This window comes from Parasteatoda tepidariorum, chromosome 2 (genome assembly GCF_982258835.1).
Source record: "Parasteatoda tepidariorum strain Cologne lab strain chromosome 2, Ptep-v5.0, whole genome shotgun sequence".
NCBI classification, from domain to species: Eukaryota; Metazoa; Arthropoda; class Arachnida; order Araneae; family Theridiidae; genus Parasteatoda; species Parasteatoda tepidariorum.
This window is the reverse complement of record NC_141756.1, coordinates 60,706,805-60,731,225: the sequence shown is the minus strand read 5'-3', so window position 1 is coordinate 60,731,225 and position 24,421 is coordinate 60,706,805. Positions and strand designations below refer to the sequence as shown.

At 25.1% G+C, this 24,421-nt stretch overlaps 1 protein-coding gene across 1 annotated transcript in view; it reads left to right on the top strand.

Moving 5' to 3' along the window:
- The first annotated feature begins 14,118 nt into the window (after window positions 1-14,118).
- The window catches only part of LOC107453342 (uncharacterized), a 45,397-nt gene continuing 35,094 nt past the window's right edge, over window positions 14,119-24,421 (top strand). The window contains exon 1 of the mRNA XM_016070127.4: window positions 14,119-14,345. Within this exon, the coding sequence (XP_015925613.1) occupies window positions 14,254-14,345 (92 nt within the window). The 5' untranslated portion in view covers window positions 14,119-14,253. The remainder of the gene's footprint in view (window positions 14,346-24,421) is intronic.

Below are 24,421 nucleotides of genomic sequence, written 5' to 3'. Positions count from 1 at the left end.
GCATTATTAGCGTATTATATAAACTAGAATATAGTGCAAGTTATTGCAATATTCAACTCTTCGTGCATTAACAAATGTTACACAAATTGTTATTGTCAAACTTATTTTAATTACTATATTAAATCATTTCAATAAGATATAAAAAAATCAAATAATTAAGATTAAAAGTTACACTTCAAACAAAAAATTTAATAATTTCATATTCACAGAAAAACTCATGAAGATCAACTTTAAACTTATTTTGAATCTCGACAAGAATATGCAGCAATTCCCAGAAACAGTTTTCTTGAAATATTCTTTGCAAAAAGCAATCGTACCAAATTAAAAGGTTAAAGTAGTCAGAGTTGATGGACGCTGAATTACCATCGAGTCTCTTTAATAATGTGTCTGCGGAATTTTAACTGAAAAAGGCATCTAGCCATTTCGGCAGTTCAAGCTCTTTGGGGAGCACTTTTTACAATAGTTAAGGTTTTGAGAAGTTTTAAATGAAATTGGAAGCATCATTTTTTCCTTCTTCCCCCACTTTAGAATTTCTTCATTCGCAATTCGTTGAGGAAGTATACAATACTTTTATGTCGTTCGACTGAAGGTTGTTTACTCGTAGAAAGTCGTTTATGGAGTAAATTATTTCCTTACTACCTACCGGCGTCTGGGAAACCAACAATCGTCCAAAATTACGTTTAATATGCAGCCTTAAAAATGTTCAAAATTATTTTCCAAGCTGACTTGAAAATTATTGAAATAAAAATTACACACAAAATTGTAAATTATAGAAAAGTGGAATCATAAATGAAACAAGTCACTATCTCCCTAAGGAAGTTTATGATACATATAATACTGTTTAATTTTTTTTAAATATTTAGGAAATTTAAAGGTGTTATTAAATTACCTATTTTATATTTTATTAATGACAAAAGAATCTAGTTTATGTGCTATTAATTTGCCTAACCCATGGTATTAGAAATAAAATCATCAGACACATATTTAAAAGAAAAATTTGTGTAATAAGTGTACTGTTAAGAACAAAATTATCTAATTCATGTATTGACATATGCTATTAATTTGCCTAACCCATGATATTAAAAATAAAATCATCAGACGCATATTTAAAAGAAAAATTTGTGTAATAAGTATATTGTTAAGAACAAAATTATCTAATTCATGTATTGATATGTGCTATTAATTTGCCTAACCCATGATATTAAAAATAAAATCATCAGACACGTATTTAAAAGAAACATTTGTGTAATAAGTATACTGTTAAAAACAAAATTATCGAATTCACGTATTGATAAAGGCAAAACATATGGTTGTATTCAACTTTAGAGTTTTGTCAATATTATTTTCAATAAAAACGAGCATAAGTCAGCTGAAATTGTTGAGTCAATCAAAAATTATCTAGTTTAGTTAAGTTATAAATAGAATTGTGATAATTTTCTGGAGAACAGTCTAAAAATTAATGGAAAAATTTAAAATGAAATTAAATTAAATGTTAAAAATCGTATTTTTATAAATATATTTGTTTGCGTGACATTATTAAAATATTTAAAATGTGGTTAGCTACAAAACTGTTACTATGCAAAATCATAAACTGGGAAAAGTTGACATATTTTGAATTTCCCAAAACAAAATTCTCAGTATCAAGCCATCGTAACATGTTAACTTCTTCAGCACAGTTAGATTAGAAGCATTCACATGAAAGCACGAGCAAAATTAATGTCCAAATAACCAAAAAATTGACGTAAATAATTAGTAAAAATAACGAATGTACTTTTTAAATAGTGAAAGATTGCGATAAAGTATAAGTGAATAAAGTAATAGTTTTTTTACCAATTTATTTGCCGTTTAAGTTTTACGCAATTATTACGTTTTTAATATGCGTATAATTGATGCAAAAAGTTCGAATAACTAAATTAACGTAAATAATTTGTACAAATAAATAGTAATAAATTAGTATAAATAGCGAAATTAAAACAATTTTTTCACGTTTTTAACTACATTAATTTTACTAATAATTGATATCCATTTTTGCTATAATTTGACGTTTAAGTTTTACGTAAATTTTACGTTTTTTATACGCGGATAATTGACTCAAAATTACTGTCCAAATAACGAGGGAATTAACGTAAGTAATTAGTATAAACAGCGTATGTTTGTTTTTTTACCTAGTAAAAAGTAAAATAAAATATGCGCAAATAAAATGATTCGTTTTACATATTTATTTACTGTAATTTTACCTATATTTGCTATCTATCTTTTGCTATAATCTAACGCTTTAGTTTCATGCAAATTTTACGAATGCCACCTAAATATTTCTTTTCAAATATTGGTATTTTGGACGTAAACTTTTCTCAGAATGAAACAATCGAGGATTAAAAAAAGCAGATTATGTCTACCATCAAATAAAGAAATGTATTATTGATAAATCTCTAATAGTTTTATAAATAAATGCATGTTAAACTGTTCTGATAAAATATTTTGCTTCATTCAGACATTACAAATACTAAATAAGATTTCAAGAGTGTATTAGATTTTTTTGTCAGTTTAATACACTGCATTTGTGTATTTGTTTTTCATTTTTCTTGAATGATGCATTTGTTTGAAGAAATATTTCGACAATCTTTAGTAAATCTGTTATTTTTTTCAAATTTAACTTTACCAACAAACATTTTTATCAAAGATTATTAAATTTGATTCTGTATAGCCTGGTTTTCGCCTTCTCTAAAAAATGTTTAGTGTAAAAACTCATAAGGCTAACATATTTTATGCATAATTTTTTCAGTTTAATGATATGTAAAATATTTTATTGAAAATTTTATAAATTTTTAGTGATTATTTACTGATAAAGCTATTTCAGAATAGGTGAACTAAAATTATGTTTATTAATTAAGGACAACCTTAGATTTGAACGAATATAAATCTGTGTATTCATATTTAAAAATCCCCTTTAATCTCTTCAAAATAAACTACCACGCACGTATCAGGTAATCATTTTAAAGTAAGTATTATGTTTATGCATTCTTTATGCAGTTTCCAAACTTTGAAATATTCTGCAAGCTTTTGATTTACTTAAATATGGATAATATTAAATTTTATAATTTCACAGTTAAAATTATGTATGATTTTGAAAAAAAATATTTTTGAATATGAATAACTTACAATTATTCTACGAGAAAATATTAATCACACTACAAGTTTCTTTTCACATGTTCTTACATTTGTGAAAGTGTAAAAAGGTTTTAAATCAATAGACAACAATGAGCCATGCTGATTAAAATTATTTTATTTGCTATTTTAAATTTTCAAAATTTATTATAAATGTAACTTCATCTATTCTGGGAGGTTTTATTTTGTTGAAATGAAATGAAAGTGGATTCAGTGATATAGAGCGATAAAAAAACGAGTTAACCCAATAGAAATAGAAGTGCTCACTTTTAATGAAGATTCGACTGTTGTGGGAAACTAACACATGGTAACAAACAAGCTTTATACAGCAGGGGATACACAAATGCAATTACTACTACTGAAGTCTTTCTTCCGTTTGTCGCTCTGTAATGAGTTATGTTTTAGTTGACTAAAAATAAAACCGGTTAGGAATGAAATTTGAAGAGAAAATAATTCTCAAAGTTTCAAAAGCGTTTTAAAGACTTGATGCTGATTTTAAAAATGGATTTTAGCTTAAAATAATGTATAACATAAGCAGCGAAAACAATTCTGGTAAAATTATGGTACTGTATGGTGATGGTAAAATGAAATATAAATCTGGTTAATAAAACTAAAATATACGGTATTTAAATCACTCTTTTCGTATTTTTTCCGTTCATATGGTAACGGTTTATTGGAAATTCTGGTTTTCCAAATAATAGTTCTTATTACCACTCTTATGGGAGGAAATATGTAACTGAATGGAAAATTTAACCGAAGAAATAGATTTTCTGAATGAGTAGAACTAGATAATGCTTTAAGGTATTTATGATAAAGTTATCATATATTACCACATTTAACAAATTTTATCGTACATTATAGAACCATATTTTATTGTTAATTTTACCAAAATCATTACCAAACAGCTTCTTAAAAATTTATTAAGCATTTTCGTATACCAATAGTTTTAGTAATGGCAGTTTTGACCATTTTTTACTCAGTGTAATTAGTGCAATAAATCAGAAAATCTTCAACATTTTCTAAATATAAGAAACTATTATTAAGAAAATAAGATGATACATCTTTAGAAATTTAAGTATGTAATAGAACTTAAATAACACTTAGAAAACAAAGTATCATAATAAATAAGATGAAAACAAAGAATAATTTATAAAAAAGAAAAAAAGTCGAATAATGCATTCTGATTTTAATATGTATTATTTAAAATGAATAAAAAACATATTTAATAGGACTTATAAGAATAATAAAACGATTTTTCTTACTTGAATATTTATGCAATAGTTGTACAGTGAGTCAAAAAAGGCAACATCTTAAGTACCTTTACCTCTAATTAACAAGTTTTTAAATACTGAGATACATCCTTACGCATTTGAACACATTTTAAATAAGCTATTTAATTAGAGAAATCTACGAAATAAATTACGAAATAAGAACACAAGGACATCACTTTCTTTGTATCAACTTTTTTTTCGACTGATTTTGGTTTTCCACTCCAAAGTAAGAGGAATAGCCTCAATTTGCAAAAATTTGCAAAATATACTCCTCTAAGTTTAGCTTTTAGAGCTATCGAAAGTTTGTTTCCTTTGATATTGTTTTCACTTTTGTATTTTAATAGTATATTTAATATTAAATGCACAAATGGGAGAACTTACACTCAAATTTTTGAAACTCGTTTTCACAAAGTGTTCTCTATAAAAAAAATGAATAAAAAATAATATTTTTTTTAACACCAGAACAACCGAATTTATACCTACTTTACCTAAAACCACTTTAGGGTTACGCCTAACCCTGAACCATTGATCATAGGGAAATTATGACATTCCAAAAATAATACTTTTTATATTCATGAATATTGTTGCATATTTTAAATATAAGAGCCTTGAGAAATTTAAAAAAAACATATATATAACAAATTATACTTTCACAGGAGAGCAAGTTAAACGAAAATAAGTAGCTCACAGTATATTTAAAAAAGTAAAATTCCGTCATTAGTTAGACATTAGAGTAGGCTTATATTGTATTCACGGGACGTGAAAGTGACAAGAAATTGAGAGATTGAGAATTGAGAGATACTAGAAATCAACAACTAAGTTTCTAGCATCTCTCATATCTATCAGAATTTTTATTCTGTTCCTTGTAATGATAAGAGACTTATTTTTCATTTTAGAGACTGAATTTTATGAATTAAGGGCTATCTACTGCGCAAATCACTAATCCGTAGTACTTTAACACATACAAGACTGAATTAGCAAAGCCTAATTGATTGATGCGACAAAGGATTCCTTGAAAATTATTCAAGTATTGAAGACATTAATATCACGAAAGTTATAAAAAACATGCTATCCACTTGCAAGTTTCATCATGTTCTAATTACTAACTATAGCATCTAATCTAAATAGCTTACGTCACATTTTGTATTATTGTACTGTATTGTATGGGCTTGTACTGTGTACTGCCGTCTGAAAACACATCCGATTAAATACTATTCAGAAATCGGGCATTCATTTTCTTTTATACCTATATAGTAATTGTTTCATTTCTATTTTTCAGTATGGAGGATGAATGCCGTGACAAAAAGGTGACAGTGGAGGCAATTTTCTCTTGCTCAAAACACTATCCCGATAATGTTTTTTTTTAGGAAAATAATTCATATACAAATTTTGCAATTGTAAAAAATATCAGTATTCCCGTTGTGCTCAGAGAGCAGACGTGGTTTCATAATTATAGCACTATGCATTTCCAAGCTGTAATTCAGTTAGTTGTTATTCAAGTTTTTCAGATAAAATAGCCATTTAATTTTTTTTTAAAATTATTTTAGTTCAAAACAAACACTTGAAGTCAAATTTATGCAATTTCTATGTCATGCAATAAATTTAAGTTTATATTACATAGCAATAACTGTTCACCAACAATTCTCACCTTTCCAGGATTATAACAAAAGCATCTGTTTTATATGAGCATGCCAGATATTTCGCCCTCAGATATTCAAAAAGTCAGATATTTAAAAAGTTCGATATTTTAAACTCAATTTTTCAGGAACTATTCGGCAGATTTTCTTCAAATTTTGTATTTTGCCATGTAAAAAAAATATTCTTAAAAATGATGAAAAAATTGTATACCTTACAATTCAATTATTTTTCGACCATTATTAAAAAAAAATGATAAATATTTAATAAAGGTTATTTTTTGTAGGGAATTATCTTTGGATAAAAAAAAAACTTTATAATTGTGTGCAAAAAATTTTCAATTCGATTAGAAAGCTCTGCAGATGCAACTAAAGGTGAAAAAAGTAAAATTAACATTAAGGGGTTCAAACCTTGGAGGGCTCTCCCGAACAAACTATTGGAACAATATTTTCCATGTCGCTGCGACTTCCTATATTTCGGGGGTCAGAAATCCAAATCTTTCGAAGGAAAGGTATGTTTATACAGAAAAAGCGTCTGTTTTCATAACCTAAAATATCGTCTTCACTTATTAAATAGCATATTTGAAATCACCCTTTCCAGCCATTAAGATTGAGTGGTAGAACATAAATCATTAGATTAAAATTTATTAAGGGTGGTCCATTTTTTTGCGCACCGTACATGGTTTCAGTCACAATAAAAAAAAATTTATCGACTAAGAGCTTAACTAAGCTACTTCGAACATCGAATCCAAAGTACCACATAAGTTGATGTGAACTATTGCCAAACATTTTTTTAGTACGGTGGTCCCTAATTTCTCTTCTACACATAATCTCTATGATTTTGGTAAATTTATGAAATTTAACATAGGCAAGAAACTTCAAAAATGAGCTCTTGACTTCTTTTAAATGCTTATATATTTCTATGATTATTTATTTTACTAATTAGCGTAAAGACATGGCATTTTGATATTACAAACTTAGAAACAATTTAGGAAAAGTCAAAGAATATGAGCTTCGAAGTTCACATGTATCTTCAAAACTAACATAATCAACATAAACTAACATAATCGTAAAAAACGATCAAAATCTTCAAAACTGACAAAAACTGCTATAAACTAACATGATCGTAAAAAACGATCAGAATGAGTGTTAATTTAAGTATTTTTTTACATTTCTTTTAATAATGATAGAAAAGTTTTAAATTGTTTTAAACATTCAGATAAACTGTTTCAATAACGATGAGTTTAAATAAAGATAACTTTAACTATTATATGGAGCAAATTATTTTTAACAAGGAAAAGTTGATAAATTGAGTCGCGTTCAAATTGAACTATGTTATCATGCAAAAGAATGTGAAAATAAATAATTTGCATAGTAGTTTGGTTAATTTTGGCATTATATGAGGGAAAAAGTTAATTTGCAGGATTTTCTAGTTCAATGCGTTCAAAAACTTTTAACGATATAAGTTTTGTAACTCTCTTCAAACAATGTTATTAATAAAACAAGCAATTAAATATCTGTAAGTAATTAAATATACAATGACAATATTTAAACATAATCGACTTGCAATTTACCAAAAGAAAATTTTTTTTCAGACTAAACAAAATTTTTAATTTTTTTTTCATTTCTTTTCAACTTTTATCTTTCTTACTTACAAGTAAAGAACTCAAAATAAATTGTATCAAAGTAATGTAAAAGAGATGTCTGTTTTTCAAATATATTGAAACACAGATCATATTTTCCCACTAAACAAAATACAATTTAAAAGACAATGAACATTAGAAGTGATTCCAATATTTAGTGTAAGAAAAAAATATGCAAAAATTATAATTGAGTAAATGATTTATTCTCTAAGAAAACTGAACGACATATATAATAGCATTTGTAGCTAAAAATGAGAAAATTACGAATTATTACGCCCAAAGCACCATGAAAAAACTTTTTTAAAATGTGTCTTGGTTTCAATAGTTTTAAATTTTAAAATCTGCAGAATTTTAAATATTTTTATAAATCAAGACAAATTTATTTAAAATAATAAAATCATTTTTTTAATAAATTCAAAACTTTAAGTTTTGTTATTTTTCATTATTATGATCTTATTTTTACGACTTATTTAAGTTTTTAAAAACATATTTAAATATTTATTTCTCAGAGAAGGAACTTATGATACTTTATTTTTGCTTTCTGTTCTGAATTGGCGAAAGTTGGACATCAAATTCTTTGAGAAAGAAACGGTTGGAAGTTTTAACATACTTTTAATAAGGCATGGTAGAGTTCACGTTATTTAAAAGAGATTAACAACTTCTAGAATATCATTTCACCATTTCCTTCATACTCTAAACTGTTACACTTTTTTTTAAGATTTTGTAAGGGCAAAGAAATTTCTTCAGCAAGAAGCTAGAACCACCATTTCTTATGATGCGGAAAACGTTCACCATATTTTTGCTTAAATTATTCTTAATGAGGAAAAACTAAATCTACCAAAAAGTTTTCTTCACTTTATGTATTAGCAAATCAAAAAAAGTGAAGAAATCATTAAATTAAAAAGCACGTATATTTGCTTACGAAAAATTGTATAACAAACAAAAATACTAACTAATGTTTTTATAACTAACTCATTACAACGGGTAAATACCATTAATTCTTTAAGACGCCTAGGTTATTTTTAAATAAATTAGGTTTTGAAAATGATTAAAATATATAACAGAACTACATATTTCGATTTAAAATAAAACATGGATTTTGATTTTATTTTCTTCCCTATCAGAAGTGTTCATTTTAATGATATAAAAATGCATATTCCCCCCATGTGCGTTTTTTTTCTACAGTAGTTAAGACATAAGTCAAAAATAATTAGACGGTTGCAAATTTTCCCATAGTCAGACAGTACATTTTCTGGGTTAAAAATTTTATGACAGGGCTAAAAGAAAACCTTTTAAATTCAAACGTCCTATTTATGTGTTAATTATGTTGTAAAAAGTTGTAAATATTTTATAGTTCATATTTCCAAAATCATTTCCAAAACACTTCCATAAAAATTAATGAGATTTTTGATATTTCCATATAGCGAGAAACTTGGATATTTTTTCCATATTTCAGTAGTTTTGTCCATACTTTTTTATCTCAGTGACATTTCATCCTATTATCATGTTTACAAGTTTAATATTTTGTGACACAGGTCACATTGAATAACTTTTTGTTAAAATTAAAAATTAGTGTTAAGGTCTTATAAGTCGTACTGATGTGATACTATTTGATAACTAATTAAGGTTGATACCGATTTTCACTAAAGCATAATTACACGTGCACAAAATTTGTTAAGTGTATTTGTGCAATACTTATAACATTTACAATACACTACTAAGCATTTTTCTCTTGTAAAATATCAAAATTTATCCAAGTATATTATATACAAATCACTCCTAAATGCAGGAAAAATGCATTCAGATAGGTGATCGTTGTCATATCATTTGCAAAAGTTTCAAATTCCCAATAAGTAATGTGACTTTTAAAATTATTTATGTAGCAAAATCAAGATTGGGAAACAAAATCTAATATTTTTATCTTCTGTAATAAATAGCATAATTTTCCTCTTCAAATTACAATTATCCACACAATAAAACGTCCTTTGAAATATTTTTTGATTACTTTTTAAAATATTTAAAATTAATGGAGAATTTTAATTCAGAACATAAGCAATCGCAGTTTTGATTTAGAAAAAAAAATTAAATTTATGCATTACAATTTGCTGTAGATCTGCTAGAGTGACATAAAAATTTGTAGTTTTTATCCTCAAATATTTCTTTATTTTCTAATGTTTTATTAATTTTTAAACTGCTTACGAAACACAAAATTGAAATTTTAAAAAGTTTTTTTCTTTAAAAAAAATTGTGCCGGAACTAGTTGGATATCTTAAAATAAATTTTTTGATTTTTCTTATTTAAAAGTTTGATAATATAATGAATTATTTTTCAAACAGAGTGAAACATAGTTATTTTCTTCGAAATGATATTATTTACATGGAAAATAGTAGAAAAATGTTACCAAAACAACGGATTGCATAATTTTATTTTATATTAAAATTACTAATTTCTACATAGTAGTATTTCTTAATATCTTGCAATTTTTTAGTATTTTTAAATATTTTACGAACTTTAAGTTATATGACTTATAGTATTAGAAATTAAAGAATTATATGATGACTAACTTATAGTGCCAACTCAATACATTTTCCATACAAAAACTTCACGAAATAGAAAATATTTCGAAACAAAATTGTAAACTAAAAAATACAGAAAACCGGGGAGTAAATAAAACAATTAAAACAAAATATTGTTTAAAATTAAATATAGCTTTTCCCTTAATTGTAAACTGGATTTAAATTTTATGAAACCAAATAAAGATTTAATAAACATAATTAATAAAACCAGCTTAAATGAAATCAAATTTTCTAAGGGAATTCATTAAATAACTGAAACAAGTATAATGAATTTCATTGAGTCAAAAAAACGTAGCATGCATTAGAAAATGGAAGCTGTTAAAAACAATCTTATGCGTCTAATACTTCAAATACTCCAATTTAATATAATTGTTTGTGTAACATTATCAGTTTTGGAATTAAATATTTTGAAGTCATTGGATACGATGTTTTGATACAGACGAAATTATCAACAATTTTAATGCAACCCGAGTTGCATAAATAGTGTTTCCATCTAAGTATCATATTAAAACTTTATCATACTTATTTTAGAAGTTGTGAAAACTTAAAGGTCTCTGAAAGTTTTAATTCGGTTCTTTTAGTAGGTAATATAAATAAATTATTAAATATACCTACAATCGATTGCGTTTACATTTGTAGAATTAAAAATATTACTAATGCTTCATTGTTATGCAAATTTTAAAATTATTCACAATTGTCCATATTTTTATCTGCTTCATTTTTATAAATAACTTACCATTCTCTGCGATTACGTCTATTATAATTGCTTTACTCCTTATAAATTTTAAATACTTCACTTTTATGTATATTTATAATTATGGAAATAAAAAAATTATCGAATTTTATAACTTAATTCAGCAAATTATGGGAAATAACCATCTAATTCTTTTAATGAAACCTCAGATTTCTTTTTGAGCAAATTTATAATAAAATTAAAGTTGAACCGTATTTTTCGTATATATATATATATATATTATGTATAATTTGACCATTATTCCTCGTTTTAAGTACTTATTCACTAAATGATTAAATGATGCAAATTTATATATATATATATATATATATATATATATATATATATATATATATATATATATATATACATATATATATATATATATATATATATATATATATATATATATATATATATATATATATATATATATATATATATATATATATATATATACATATATATATATATATATATATACATATATATATACATATATATATATATATATATATATATATATATATATATATACATATATATATATACATATATATATATATATATATATATATATATATATATATATATATACATATATATATATACATATATATATATATATATATATATATATATATATATATATATATATATATATATATATATATATATATATATATATATATATATATATATATATATATATATATATATATATATATATATATATATATATATATATATAAAATTTGCATCATTTAATCATTTAGTGAATAAGTACTTAAAACGAGGAATAATGGTCAAATTTTACTTTTCAAATGTACTCTTTTACTGCAACTGATTAAGTTTAACACATAAAAGTAAAAAAAAAAATTATTAAATAACATTTGTAGTCTATGTTTCGTCGAAATCTGTAAGTTTAAAAACGTTATATGTAACAGGGGTCACGTAAACGTTGCTACTAACTTTTAGGGGAGTTAAGAAACATCATCAAGATTCGAATTACTTCAAAATCTAAAATCGAAAATGCTGTCAGACGCGACTAGGGGCGCATCCCTTTTTTTGTCTGCTCAAAAGCACACCATAGCCATAAAACGGTATATGGACACAGTTCTAGGGTAGACACTCTTATGCATGGATTCCTATCTAATTTTAATCTTGATGATGTGCCCTAAACCCTCTAGAAATTTTTCGCAACACTCATGCTATACCCTGTTTATTGTTATTGATCAATGTTTTTTTAAATTTCGACATTTCGACAAAAAGAAAGACTAATATTGGCATTTAAGAAAACTGTAGGTTCTTGAAAGAAACAGATTGCAGATTCGAAATATGGGTTACGAAAGTATTAAGAAAATATAAAACAAAACAAAAAATCGTTCCCCAATGTAATCAGCATAAAATCTAGTTACGATATACGTTTTTTCCAAGACTAAAGTTATCGAATTCGAAGTGAAGTTTACTAAGGTTTGCCTTCATTATCTGTAGTCTAAATTGAGGTCACACAAAATACCACAGAAGTTAAAATATATAATGATATTGTTCATAAAACAGTATTTAAACAGTATTTATGATGGTTTATATTTTTTCACCTTAACCAACAACGTAAAATCTAGTATACAGAGGAGAGTCGGGTAGCCCCTCCCACTTAAGGAGTATTGCTTATATTTCTGTATAATAGTGAGTAATAATCAATATTTTTGTGTGTTTCTATTGTTTTATCATCTAATTAAATAATGCAAAAAGAATAAACCAAAAAAAGAATAGCTTAACTTAAAAAAACAGAAGTTTGAAAAAACATGTTTTTCAGCTCTTTTCGAAATGTGTCGGGTAGCCCCACCCAGTTACAAAAATTATGTTTTTTGACTTTTTTTTCAGGTGTGAATGAAAATGACCAATGTATTGACAATAGATAAACCTCATTTATCATTTTTTGCACAAAATTATTTAATTTATTACATATTTTTATACTTTTAGTGAATTCTATCATTTAATAACAACAATATTTGTTGTTAAAAATGCATATAACATTCAAATTTGAAGCAGTAAAATAATAATCTTTGCAACCGTACATTTATGGACGAAATAAAATTGGGCGGTGATACCCGACATTCATGATGTGAGCGGGGCTACCCGAAATCCAATTTTTTTTGTAAATTTGTAATTACTCGAACAATTTTTCACATATTAACTTCTTTCTTTGTGCAAATTAAACTTAAGACTACATACTTTAATGCTGTATGTATAGAAAAAATTATTTTTTTAGTATTAAAATGAAGTTTAATCGAAACATTCAACCAATTTTTCTTAATTTCATGACTACTGTATTTAACATATTTTCAAAACTATTGTTTACCATATTAACAGCTGCATAAATACTTGAAACTCTGAAAATAATCTTTTTTTTAATATTACAATTAATATCCCATTTCCCATTGACTTGAAAAAATATTCTATACATATGGAATTGACAGTGGGCGGGGCTACCCGACTCTTCCCTACTTCAATAAGCAATTTTTTTCTAAAACTACAGGCATATAACTTGGACTGAAATTTTTAAGTTACATATTGTTTTGATTTTCATTCATTGGTTATTTAAATTCGTTCATATATAAAAATGATTCTTTCTTTCATTGAAATAAGCACTAATATATCCCAATAACTTTTATGTTATTTTAATTGTGTTTGGTTTAGAAATTGCATTTAAATAGCATGTTTTGAAAAGTTCATCTCACAAAACTCACATATATTTTCCTTCAAAATTTAATCATAAATCTGCTTCATAAAAGAGTTTAAACTATTCCTTCCCCCACAGAAAAATTATTAACTATGCCTCTTATATAATTTTATAGTTAAAAATAAATCAACAAAATTATAGACCTCAGAGAACATCCGAATGAAAAATAAAAATAAAAATATCTAATGCCATAAATATTTCCAACAAAATAAGTATAACGACGGAACAATTTCTTTCTCGTTTTAGTAAATTGTAAGCAAACCAATGTGAAATTGTGAATCACGTGAAACTGAAAAATTCTCTCATTGGTTCCTGAAGTTCAATTTCCCCCAATCTCTCACTTGTGACGTCATAGGCCGTTAAGCGAAGAGAGATAGCAAGGATTTGAAGATCCAGTTTAAAGGCTCCCAGATCTCTAGATTCCGGAGTTCCTAAGTTTTCATCAGGGACTTCCAATTTTTTGAAAAAAGGAATTTTTTTTTCTTTTAATGAAAAGAATATTTGTAAACAGAATGGAAAGCAGTTTATTTTTGATTCTGACCCTTGTTGCGCTGACAGCGGCCGAATTTAGTTACCCTAGGTAAGAATTGTTTCAAAATTTGGTTTATCAAAGCGATGAATCTAACAGGTTACTTGAATATTTTTTTATAACTTTCATTTTTTAAAATGTGTTTTAAATTATTAAAATTTCCTTAACGCGTTTTATTAATTTTTGTGAAAGGAATTTGCAGTTATTATTTTAAACATAATCTATAGAAATATTTTACCATATTCATATAACTTATAATTTACTGGCACTTGATTTTTGCCAAATTTAGTTACCCTGAGTAGCTAAACATGGATGAATCAAAAAGATGAATCCAACAGGTTATTTAAAAAAATTTATTACCTTAATTTTTTAAATTCCTTTTTTAATTTAAATTACCATAACTCGTTTTTTTAATGTTTTATAAACTGAATTTTCAGCTATTTCTATATTTTTTTTAATATAAATTGCAGAAATATTTTTCCATATTCGTAAAACTTATGACTTGACTTATGACTTACACTTCATATTTGTCAAGTTCACTTACCCTAAGTAATAAACTAAGTTTTCATTAAGGTCTTTTTTTAAAGGAATTTTTTCCTTTTAATGAAGGGAATATTTGTAAACAGAATGGAAAGCAGTTTACTTTTGATTTTAATCATTGCTGTGAGGACAGTGGGCGAATGTAGTCACCCAAGGTAATAATTGCTTCAAAATTTGGTGCATCAAAAAAGATGAATGAAACAGGTTATTTAAAAAAAATGTAATTTTTTTTTTCCTATTTATTAAAAATTTGTAATTTATTTTTCATTTAAATTACCATGACTCATATTATGAATTTTTGTGAAAAGAATTCGGTCTCTTAATATAAATAATATACATATTTTACCATACTTATAAAACTTATAATTCATTGACACTATATTTGTGTTGAAAAAACCCAACTATAGTTACCTTAGATAAGAAATGTTTGACGACTGACTGTATTAAAAAGATAAATCTAACAAGTTATTTAATATTCTTTTAGATATTTTTATAATTTCATAAAAATATGCTATTTATTTTTGTGAATAAATTACTATAACTCATTTTAATATTTTAATTTAGAAGGAATTGGCAATTGGTTCTAAATTATTTTAGAATAAGTTAAGAAATATTTTACCATATGGGTAAAACTTAATAGTTTACTGACACCTTATTTGTGTTCAACTTACTCAAGCTTAGTTACTTTAGGTACTAAATGTTTGAGAATGGGGTGAATCAAAAATTTGGATCTAAAAAGTTAATTTATTAAATTTTAATTATTTTTACTGTTTAATAAAAATACTTAAATATTTTTGACTTGAGCATTTGTATCTAATTTTGTTATTTTTTTAAATAGCATGGGTGATTGGCACTTATTTTTTTAGTAAGAAGTATATAAATATTTTTCTTAAGCAATATAATCTTTTTTCTTAAGCAACTATATCAATATTTAATACTTTTCTAAAAAGGAATGTGTAATTTGCACTGAATATTCTTAATAAAATTGTGTGATTAAGAAAAAATAAGCAATTTGTATATCATTTCATTAATACCTATTATGTAAAAAAAAATCTGAATTGCTAAACTTATATTTCATTGTCAATTTATTTGAGTCAGCAGTGGCCAATTTTAGTTGCCTTTAAAGAAAAACGTTTCATTAGTTTTGCTTTCCTATCAATAAAAAAGTTGCACAATTTAATGCTACAAGGAGCTGGATTTAATAGACAGTTTTATTCTTTTTTTCAATTATTTTCATTGTTCAATAATTTTTTCTTAATTATATCAATATTTTATACTTTTCAAAAAGGAATGTGCAATTTGTACTGAAACTTTTTATGCAAACATTTTACCATATTGGTAAAAAAAAATTTTCACTTTAATTGAAATATATTACTTTAAGTTAAATTTTGTATAAATAAGTTTTATATTAATATTTAAAAAACATAAAATACAAATATATGTACATTATAATTTAATATTTCAACCGTTTAGGAATTTTAATAATTTTTGTACATTAAAACGATGTGAATTCACATATTTTGCTGAAATTTAAGTATTTAATTAATGTATTTTTGTAATAAAAGATTGAAGGTTACAAAATATATTAACAATATAATCTCAATTTATATTTATTAGAAATATGTAAAAAAAAACTTTGAAAATTTACTGAATCGTTGTTTAAAACCTTTTTTTTTTTTAATTCGCGCTGATTTTTTTTTCTCTCGAACTTTATTATTATTAATGCAACACGCTATTATCCCATTATACTAACTATGAATCAAAAATTGACTCTGATTTGTTTAATTGAATAGCATATACTTAAGAATACAGGAATTATTATTACTTTGGAACAAGTAAAATGGAAAAAAACTATTTTACAGCTTATAAATTATGAAGCAAATCACATAAAAAGTAGCATTTTTTTTTAAATTTCTAAAATTTGTATTATATTTTATGTAAGATGTCATTATATCCAAACATAATAAAAAATTAGATTTAAGGACCTATCTATTAAGTATAAGTGGGTTATTCAAATAGAAAGCGTAATATTATTTAAAATGAGCCGCAAAATTTTTTTTTAGTATCCTTTTATCTATTTGGTATTATTTTAAAATGAGTTCCATAAATTGTTTATCTGACTGGAAAATACTTTTTTATCAATATAATATTATTAATATGATTTTTTATTGTTGTAAGAAGTTTCTATAGTTGATCTGCTTCGATCTTTTGTCAATTTTTACAAACATTCGTGAACATTTCTCCGTTTTCAACACGCTCATCAACACTCTCAATTTCCTTGATAAGTTATTCCTTGATACTATAATAAATCATCAACGTCTTCAACACTCTCAACTTACTTGATAAATTATTCCTTGATACTACTATAAATTATTGACATATTCTTCAACACGATTCTAGTTTCTTGACAAATTATTCCTTGATACTATTATAAATGTTCAACATCCTCTTCAACACAACTCAACTTCCTTGATAAATTATTCCTTGATGTTATTATAAATCATCAATATTATTTTCAACACTCAGCTTCCTTGTTAAATTAATCTTTGTTAATTAGTATATAATTTTTCAGTATTTGATTTCAACTAAATATTTCAATGTAAAGTCCTTTTATGTATATATATATATATATATATATATATATATATATATATATGTATATATGTATATATATATATATATATATATATATATATGTATATATGTATATATATATATATATATATATATATATATATATATATATATATATATATATATATATATATATATATATATATATATATATATATATATATATATATATATATATATATATATATATATATATATATATATATATATATATACCCTAATTTTCATTTATTACATTAGTTACACTTCTGGAAGCTTTTACTAGTTGTCATTTTGACTGCGTATTGTATATTTTTCGATTAGTTTCAATTTTAAACAATTGAAAATAAGTTTCGATAACATTCATTAATTTTCAGGAAATATGTAAAAATCTTGCCATTTTAAATTAAAAGTACAAACATGTTCAGAAAGGCAAAAACAGTCAAAATGACTATTTAATATGCTCAAATAATTTATAAAGTTTTAAAAAAAATAGTACAAAATTTATAAAATAATATTATTGCTTTAACATTTTCAATTTTTATGAGCATATAAAAATATAAATTCATACGAACTTTTAATTGGTATAATTTATAAAACATATTAATGTTTTGTTCTATTTTGATTTTATACGCTTGCATTAAAAATTAAAGGTATCTGACTTCGAGTAAGTTTTAGTATAAAAATTAAATTTAAAAAAAAAAATAATAAAAACCAACAGGAATTTTTATTGTCTTATATCCACTTCATTTTTTCCCTTACAGTTTCAAGATTTGTTTTAAAAGTAGGAAAAATCAATATCGTTCTTGCAGGAGAATGATTACAATCAGATAAAGAAGCTGGTTGCAAAATTTTGCTTAGCTCTCCGGTGAAAGTCTAAAAGCGTTCAATATTCAAAATTCAAGGTGGAAAATACAACAAACTTCCGTGCACTCCTTAGCTAAATATTCATATCTATAGCTACATTCGAACTTTATATTGAGTTAAGCCAAGAGTACCGTACCCCAGTGTTACAAGACAATCGACCCGAATCGTTAGTGAAAAAAATTTACATTAGAAGTAAAGTATTCAGATGTTCTGTTTAACCCACATATCTTCTATTAGACGTTATGTGAGTTAAACAGAACATAGTTATTAACGGAACATTTTTAGTATTAACGGAAACGATTAAATTTTTTACATTTTTGTTTTTACATTTTTAGTTATTAACGGAAACGATTATTTTTAGAAATATAAATTTTTGATGGAAGAAATGATTATAGCCAAAGAGTTAACAATAAAACAAAAAAATGAAAATTCGTAAAATCGAATATTTGTCAAAATATAATAAACGTGTATTCACGAAAGATTTAAAGAGTTGAGAAGAGTTTAAAATAATTAGTTATGTAATACAAGAAAGAGATGTTTCTTTACAGTTCCTTAATTTTGTTTTTAAGCTAAAAGTCATCTTATTGTTTTTTCTAATGATACTTGGACAAGCCAAGCTCGCCAGCGCTGGAAATGAAACCGGAAATGAGAACCGTTCGTTTGACAACAGAGCACAGTAAAAGGGAAAATACGCTTTTGTCTCAAAACCTCAACAGATAAATGGCAATACTACTTATTCATATGACCACTTATTAAATTCAGTCATAGATCTGAAGAGGAAGGACATTTTCTAAAAATATTTGTACCCATGACACTGCTCAGCGACCAACCTCAAAGATTCATCTGTTCCACGTATATCGCATGTACTCGGAGAGTCTTAGCGGCGTCAGAAATAGAACTCCAAAATGCGATTCTCTGATCAACGGATAACCACGCACCTCAGAATTCATTTCCCTTTAAAGTGTAAGAATTTAACAATAAAAGTACTTTACTGGGTTAAAAAACCGAACCGAATGCATATCACTTTAAAAAACCATAACATAAATTTTCCAAAAATTAATTTTGTAGCTTAAGTTGGGGAATTGTATGATTTGTATTATTCATATACTTTAAGGAAGCTAATTTCGCATTATTGCTCCTTTTCGATTAATATGAATATTTTTAATAGTTGCAAATTTAAAATATGTTGCTTCAAATTTCAAAAACGTTGCAAAAATTAGTTTCAAATTAAAAAATATTTACCTTGCCAAAATATCAAACACATAATTGAATCTCTTACAATAAAAGTACATTAGATTAATTAAAAACTATGCTATGCTAGATTAATTAAAAACTATGCTATGCTAGATTAATTAAAAACTATTAGAATTAATTTAAAACTATGCAAAATGCTTTATTTCAATAAATGCTACAAAAATATCCCAAAAATTTGACTTCGAAAATTTTATTAAAGCTTCGATATAATGAGGTAAAAATGTGAGTTAATATAAAATTTGACATTTCTCTCTACTTTAAATCAATATATCTGTCACTTCATTCATTTTTTTTTCAATTTGAGGATAATATGTGTTTGTTTATTTATGATAGGAAAATCCTATACATTATTTTTCAATTTCCTTTGCAAAAACGAATTGTTATTCAAACGACAAGATTTACACAATCCATAATGCATCAAGCTCCCTTTATTATGACAATACAAACATTACAAACGAAACAAATATAGGATAAAAAATATATCATTTATCTTACAAGTTCAAACACTTTTTAGGCAGTAAAACATTATTCAAGTTCGTTTAAACTAGTAAATGAATTTTATTCCAAAGTTTATTTTTATATATCTGTAAATTTAGCTTCAAATTAGATTTAAAACCGTATGCTACGTACAGTGGGGAAAAAAACGGACCACCATGAATAACTTTTGATTTGATGATCAGATCTTCACGTTCTAGGACTCAGTCTTAAATTTTCAAGGGGTGACCTTTGAATATGTTAATTAATTAAAGCAGACAATATTTTAAGTTGCAAAATCATACACAAAAACGTATTTTCTATGAATAAACATACCTTTTTTTCAACCGATTTGAATATCTGATCCCCAAAATATAGGGGATAGCCGCAATTCTGGGAAATATGGTCAACATAGTTTGGTTGATCCTAAGTTTGGACCTCATAGAGTTAGTTTCATTTTTTTGTATTTTGCCATATCTCGAGAAATTTTTAAGCTAATTTAAAAACTTTTGCACACACTTATAAAAATCGTTTATCAAAAGATAATTCTATGCAAAACATAAATTTTAATAAATATTTATAATTATTTCATTTAATAATAGTCGAAAATATTTTAATGAAAGGTATACAATTTTTACATCATTTTAAAATATGTCAATTTAAATGGCTAAATTCAAAATTTGAGCTCATTCGGTTAAATAGTTCCAAAATTTTAATTTTAAATATGCGACTTTTATTCCCAGATTGCGGCTACGCCCTATATTTTGGAGGTCAGAAATCTAAATCAGTAGAAAAAAGGTAGGTTTATTCAGAGAAAGTGCGTTTTTATGTCTGATTTAGTAATTTAAAACATAGTCTCCACTAATTAATTAACATATTTGAGGTCATGACCTTAATCTTTTAAGATTGAGTCCTAGAAAGTGAAGATCCGATCTTTAGATCAAAAGTTATTCAGGGAGGTCCATTTTTGGCCGTACTGTACATCATAAGCAAGTAGATTTTTTGTAAGACTCTTTTTTAAAACTTTTTAAACAATATTTCGTCGATTGTTTTTCTACTTATAATTTGAAAATAAGAACTATTATTTAATAAATTTGTTTTTATCTATCATGGATGACATGGCACTGATACAGCACGCATACATGCATTTTGATTTTGTTCAGAAGTAAATTATAAGTTTAGTTGAGTAAATCAAAACGAATATTAATCGTGATTTTCTTAGTTCCTATTAATTGGAACTATTATGGAAAAATAAAACTATAAATGAACTTTTCAATAATGTAAAGGAAAAGTTTTAAATGTGTTGAATAAAGGATAATATTTCTACGTTTCCTTAACTTTTAGAATTGTTTCAGTTTGTTACAAAAATAAAGTCCAATTAAAGAAGTTTTTACCTCCTCTTTCGTTGTGTCAAACAGCCATTTTCTGAAAAATCTTTTTATTTACATTCTACTGATTCTAACTGAAACAAATCTAAAATTCTATTGGATACAAGTACACCAGACAAAATAAAAAACACAACATTCCAATTATGTAGGATAAAATGATTGGACTATCACGTATTACTATGCAATCTTGTTAATTTAAAGGTATCACTTTAAAAAAGCAAATTAATTAGCGCAGAGGATATTTTGAATAGCAAAATCAGACAGGAAAAAGCACATTTTTACAGTTCAATCAATAAAAATACAACTTTTTTGATGGATCCCAAAATCTAAAGAGGTGGTCTCGACAATTTTGTCAGGAGGGAAGTGGAAATTTTAATCCTTTAATTACAATTTTACCTCTCTTAAAGTATTTTGCCACATCTCTTTAAGCGAAATACAAAGTTTTTACACACCAAACATGGCTACATCAAAGCATGATTTCATAAGACATGACTAGGGCTGGGCTATAAATCGATATATCGCGACATATCGATTTAACGCCTATATCGGCAAACCGATACAGCAACTTTCATTCCAAGCGATGCATCAGAAATCTGATTTAAGCCGTCGAGTGAAGAAGACGATATAACGATATAGCGATACACGCAAGGACTTTCTCTTACGTTCCGATGCCAACTCGCGCTGTGGAAGACGATATTGTTTCGTTATGTTGAGACGGCCTTGACTGATGAGCGGTAGAATCAGAATCACTTTTGAGACCTTATATCGTTATATCACATGTTCGTTTTCGCACCTTCGCGATTTGAAATCGTTTCTTGTAGATTATTTTCAATGGGATTAACTTCGTGATCGCCGTCGTAACCTTGTTCTGAACGCAATCTATTATTGAAAATAATTTATAAAGAAAAGTTTCTTCATTAATTAGGTAAGTTTTTTATTTATTTTCTGACAAAACTTTTTTTATATTTTTAAATGTGAAAATTATCGGAAATCTAATTTAAGGCACCCATAAGGAATTAAATTACAAAGTAAATAAATTTGTTAGGTTATTTTTTTACTTTCTTTTAATTTATTAAAAACCTTTCGGATAAAACTTCTAATAATTTAATGGGCTTCTATTACTGATTTTAAATTTATAAATCTTGAGTTGTTTTTATTTTTAGAAATAAAGTTAAAACAAAACTTATTTTTTGGACATAAGTCAATAAACTTTATTTGTTCAAAAGAATTTGAAAAGTTTGCGAATTTTATTAATTTCTTTTTTTTTTTTTTATCAATTACTACTTCGTTTTATTAGAGAGTAAAATCATTATTTTTTTTTAATTTTCGTTTTATATTATTAGTTAATTAGCTAAATATATTACCGAATATCACAATTCTTTTGTTTTTATTTTTAAGAATTTAATTAAGAAACTTTGCCTTACTTTGTTTTTCGTTCATAATTCGGTCATTATTTAATTTAATTTAATTATTTATATGAAATAATAATAAAAATAGTGTTTAAGAAACATTTTTTTTCTAAAATTTATTTAGCTCTTTGTTTTAAGCATACAAATAATTTTTTAACGAACTTATTTTTTAAATTTTGTTCCTATGCTGTTAGGTAAATATATTGATAAATTTCACTTTTATTTATTTTTTTTATTTTTAAACTAAGAAATCTTTTGTTATTTGCGTGATCATTTTTAGAAAATATAACAAAACTTGTGTTTACTTCTTCATTAAGAATTTGAACATTACGATCGAACTTAATAATTCTGTAATTATTTACGCATAATAGTACAAGCAAATATTGATTTGTTAAAAAAAAGTTTCTTTTTAAAAAAAAAAAAAAATATTTTTAACACTTTGTTTTAAGTGTATAATGAATTTCTTAACAAACTTTTTTTTAATTTTTTTAATTTTCTTTCAATAATTTCAGCTAGATATCTTTATAAAATTCCCTTTTTATTTTTAAACTGAGAAATCTTTCAGAGAACGAAAATTTTAAGAAATTATTACAAATCTTATGTTTACTTTTTAGTTTAAAATTCGAACATTTTTAATTTTAAACTTCGGCTTTTAGTCAATCTAACTTTTATTTTAATTAAAATATATTTTGAAATTTTAAAATCAGCTTTTGTTTAATAACAATATTTTTTTCATTAAGGGTGTTTTAGGGGTTAACTTAAATTAAGTCTGCTTATACCTTATAAAGGATAAAGAAGTGCAAATATTTCATTCTGTATCTACACACATTTTTTCAATAAATATTTTAAGTAAGATTTGTACATCTTAGTCAATTTATTTAATATCTTTCTTTAGCAAAACATATATATTTTCAAATTTATAAATTGATTTAAATCAATATGCGTATGAAGTCTTGATAGAAATCTGACTTTCTGTGCCTTAAAGTAAATGAAATTCAAAAATACTATATCGCGATACATCGCTATATCGCGATGCAAAACTGACGATATATCACGATATATAATTTCTAATATCGCCCAGTCCTAGACATGACATTGCAGGATTTTCAGCCAAATATGATTCCATGAAAAAATCAATTATTCATTACTCATTATTCTATGTTATTTAATATACTGATTTTCAAAAAAAAAATTGAATTGTAATGTATGCAAATTTTTACATCAATTTAATCTACGTAACTTTAAATGATAAAAAATGGAAGGGAATTCATAGAATAGATCCTCAAAAAATGGAAATTTAAAAATACAACTTTTTGAAATGGTGAAATGCACAAAAAGTGATATGAACATTAAGTGAAATCGACATTATGAGAGCCAACTTAGAATACTTTTCTGACTAAATTATTGGAAACTTATTTTCTAAAATGCAACTACTTCTATCCTTAGAGGTTGAAAAATCCAAATTCGTCTATAAAGAGGTATTATTCACAGTTAGTATGTTTTTGTATCTGATTTCGTAACTTAAAATATCATCTACACCAATTACTTACATTACGGGGTTGGCCTTTAAGACATTAATATT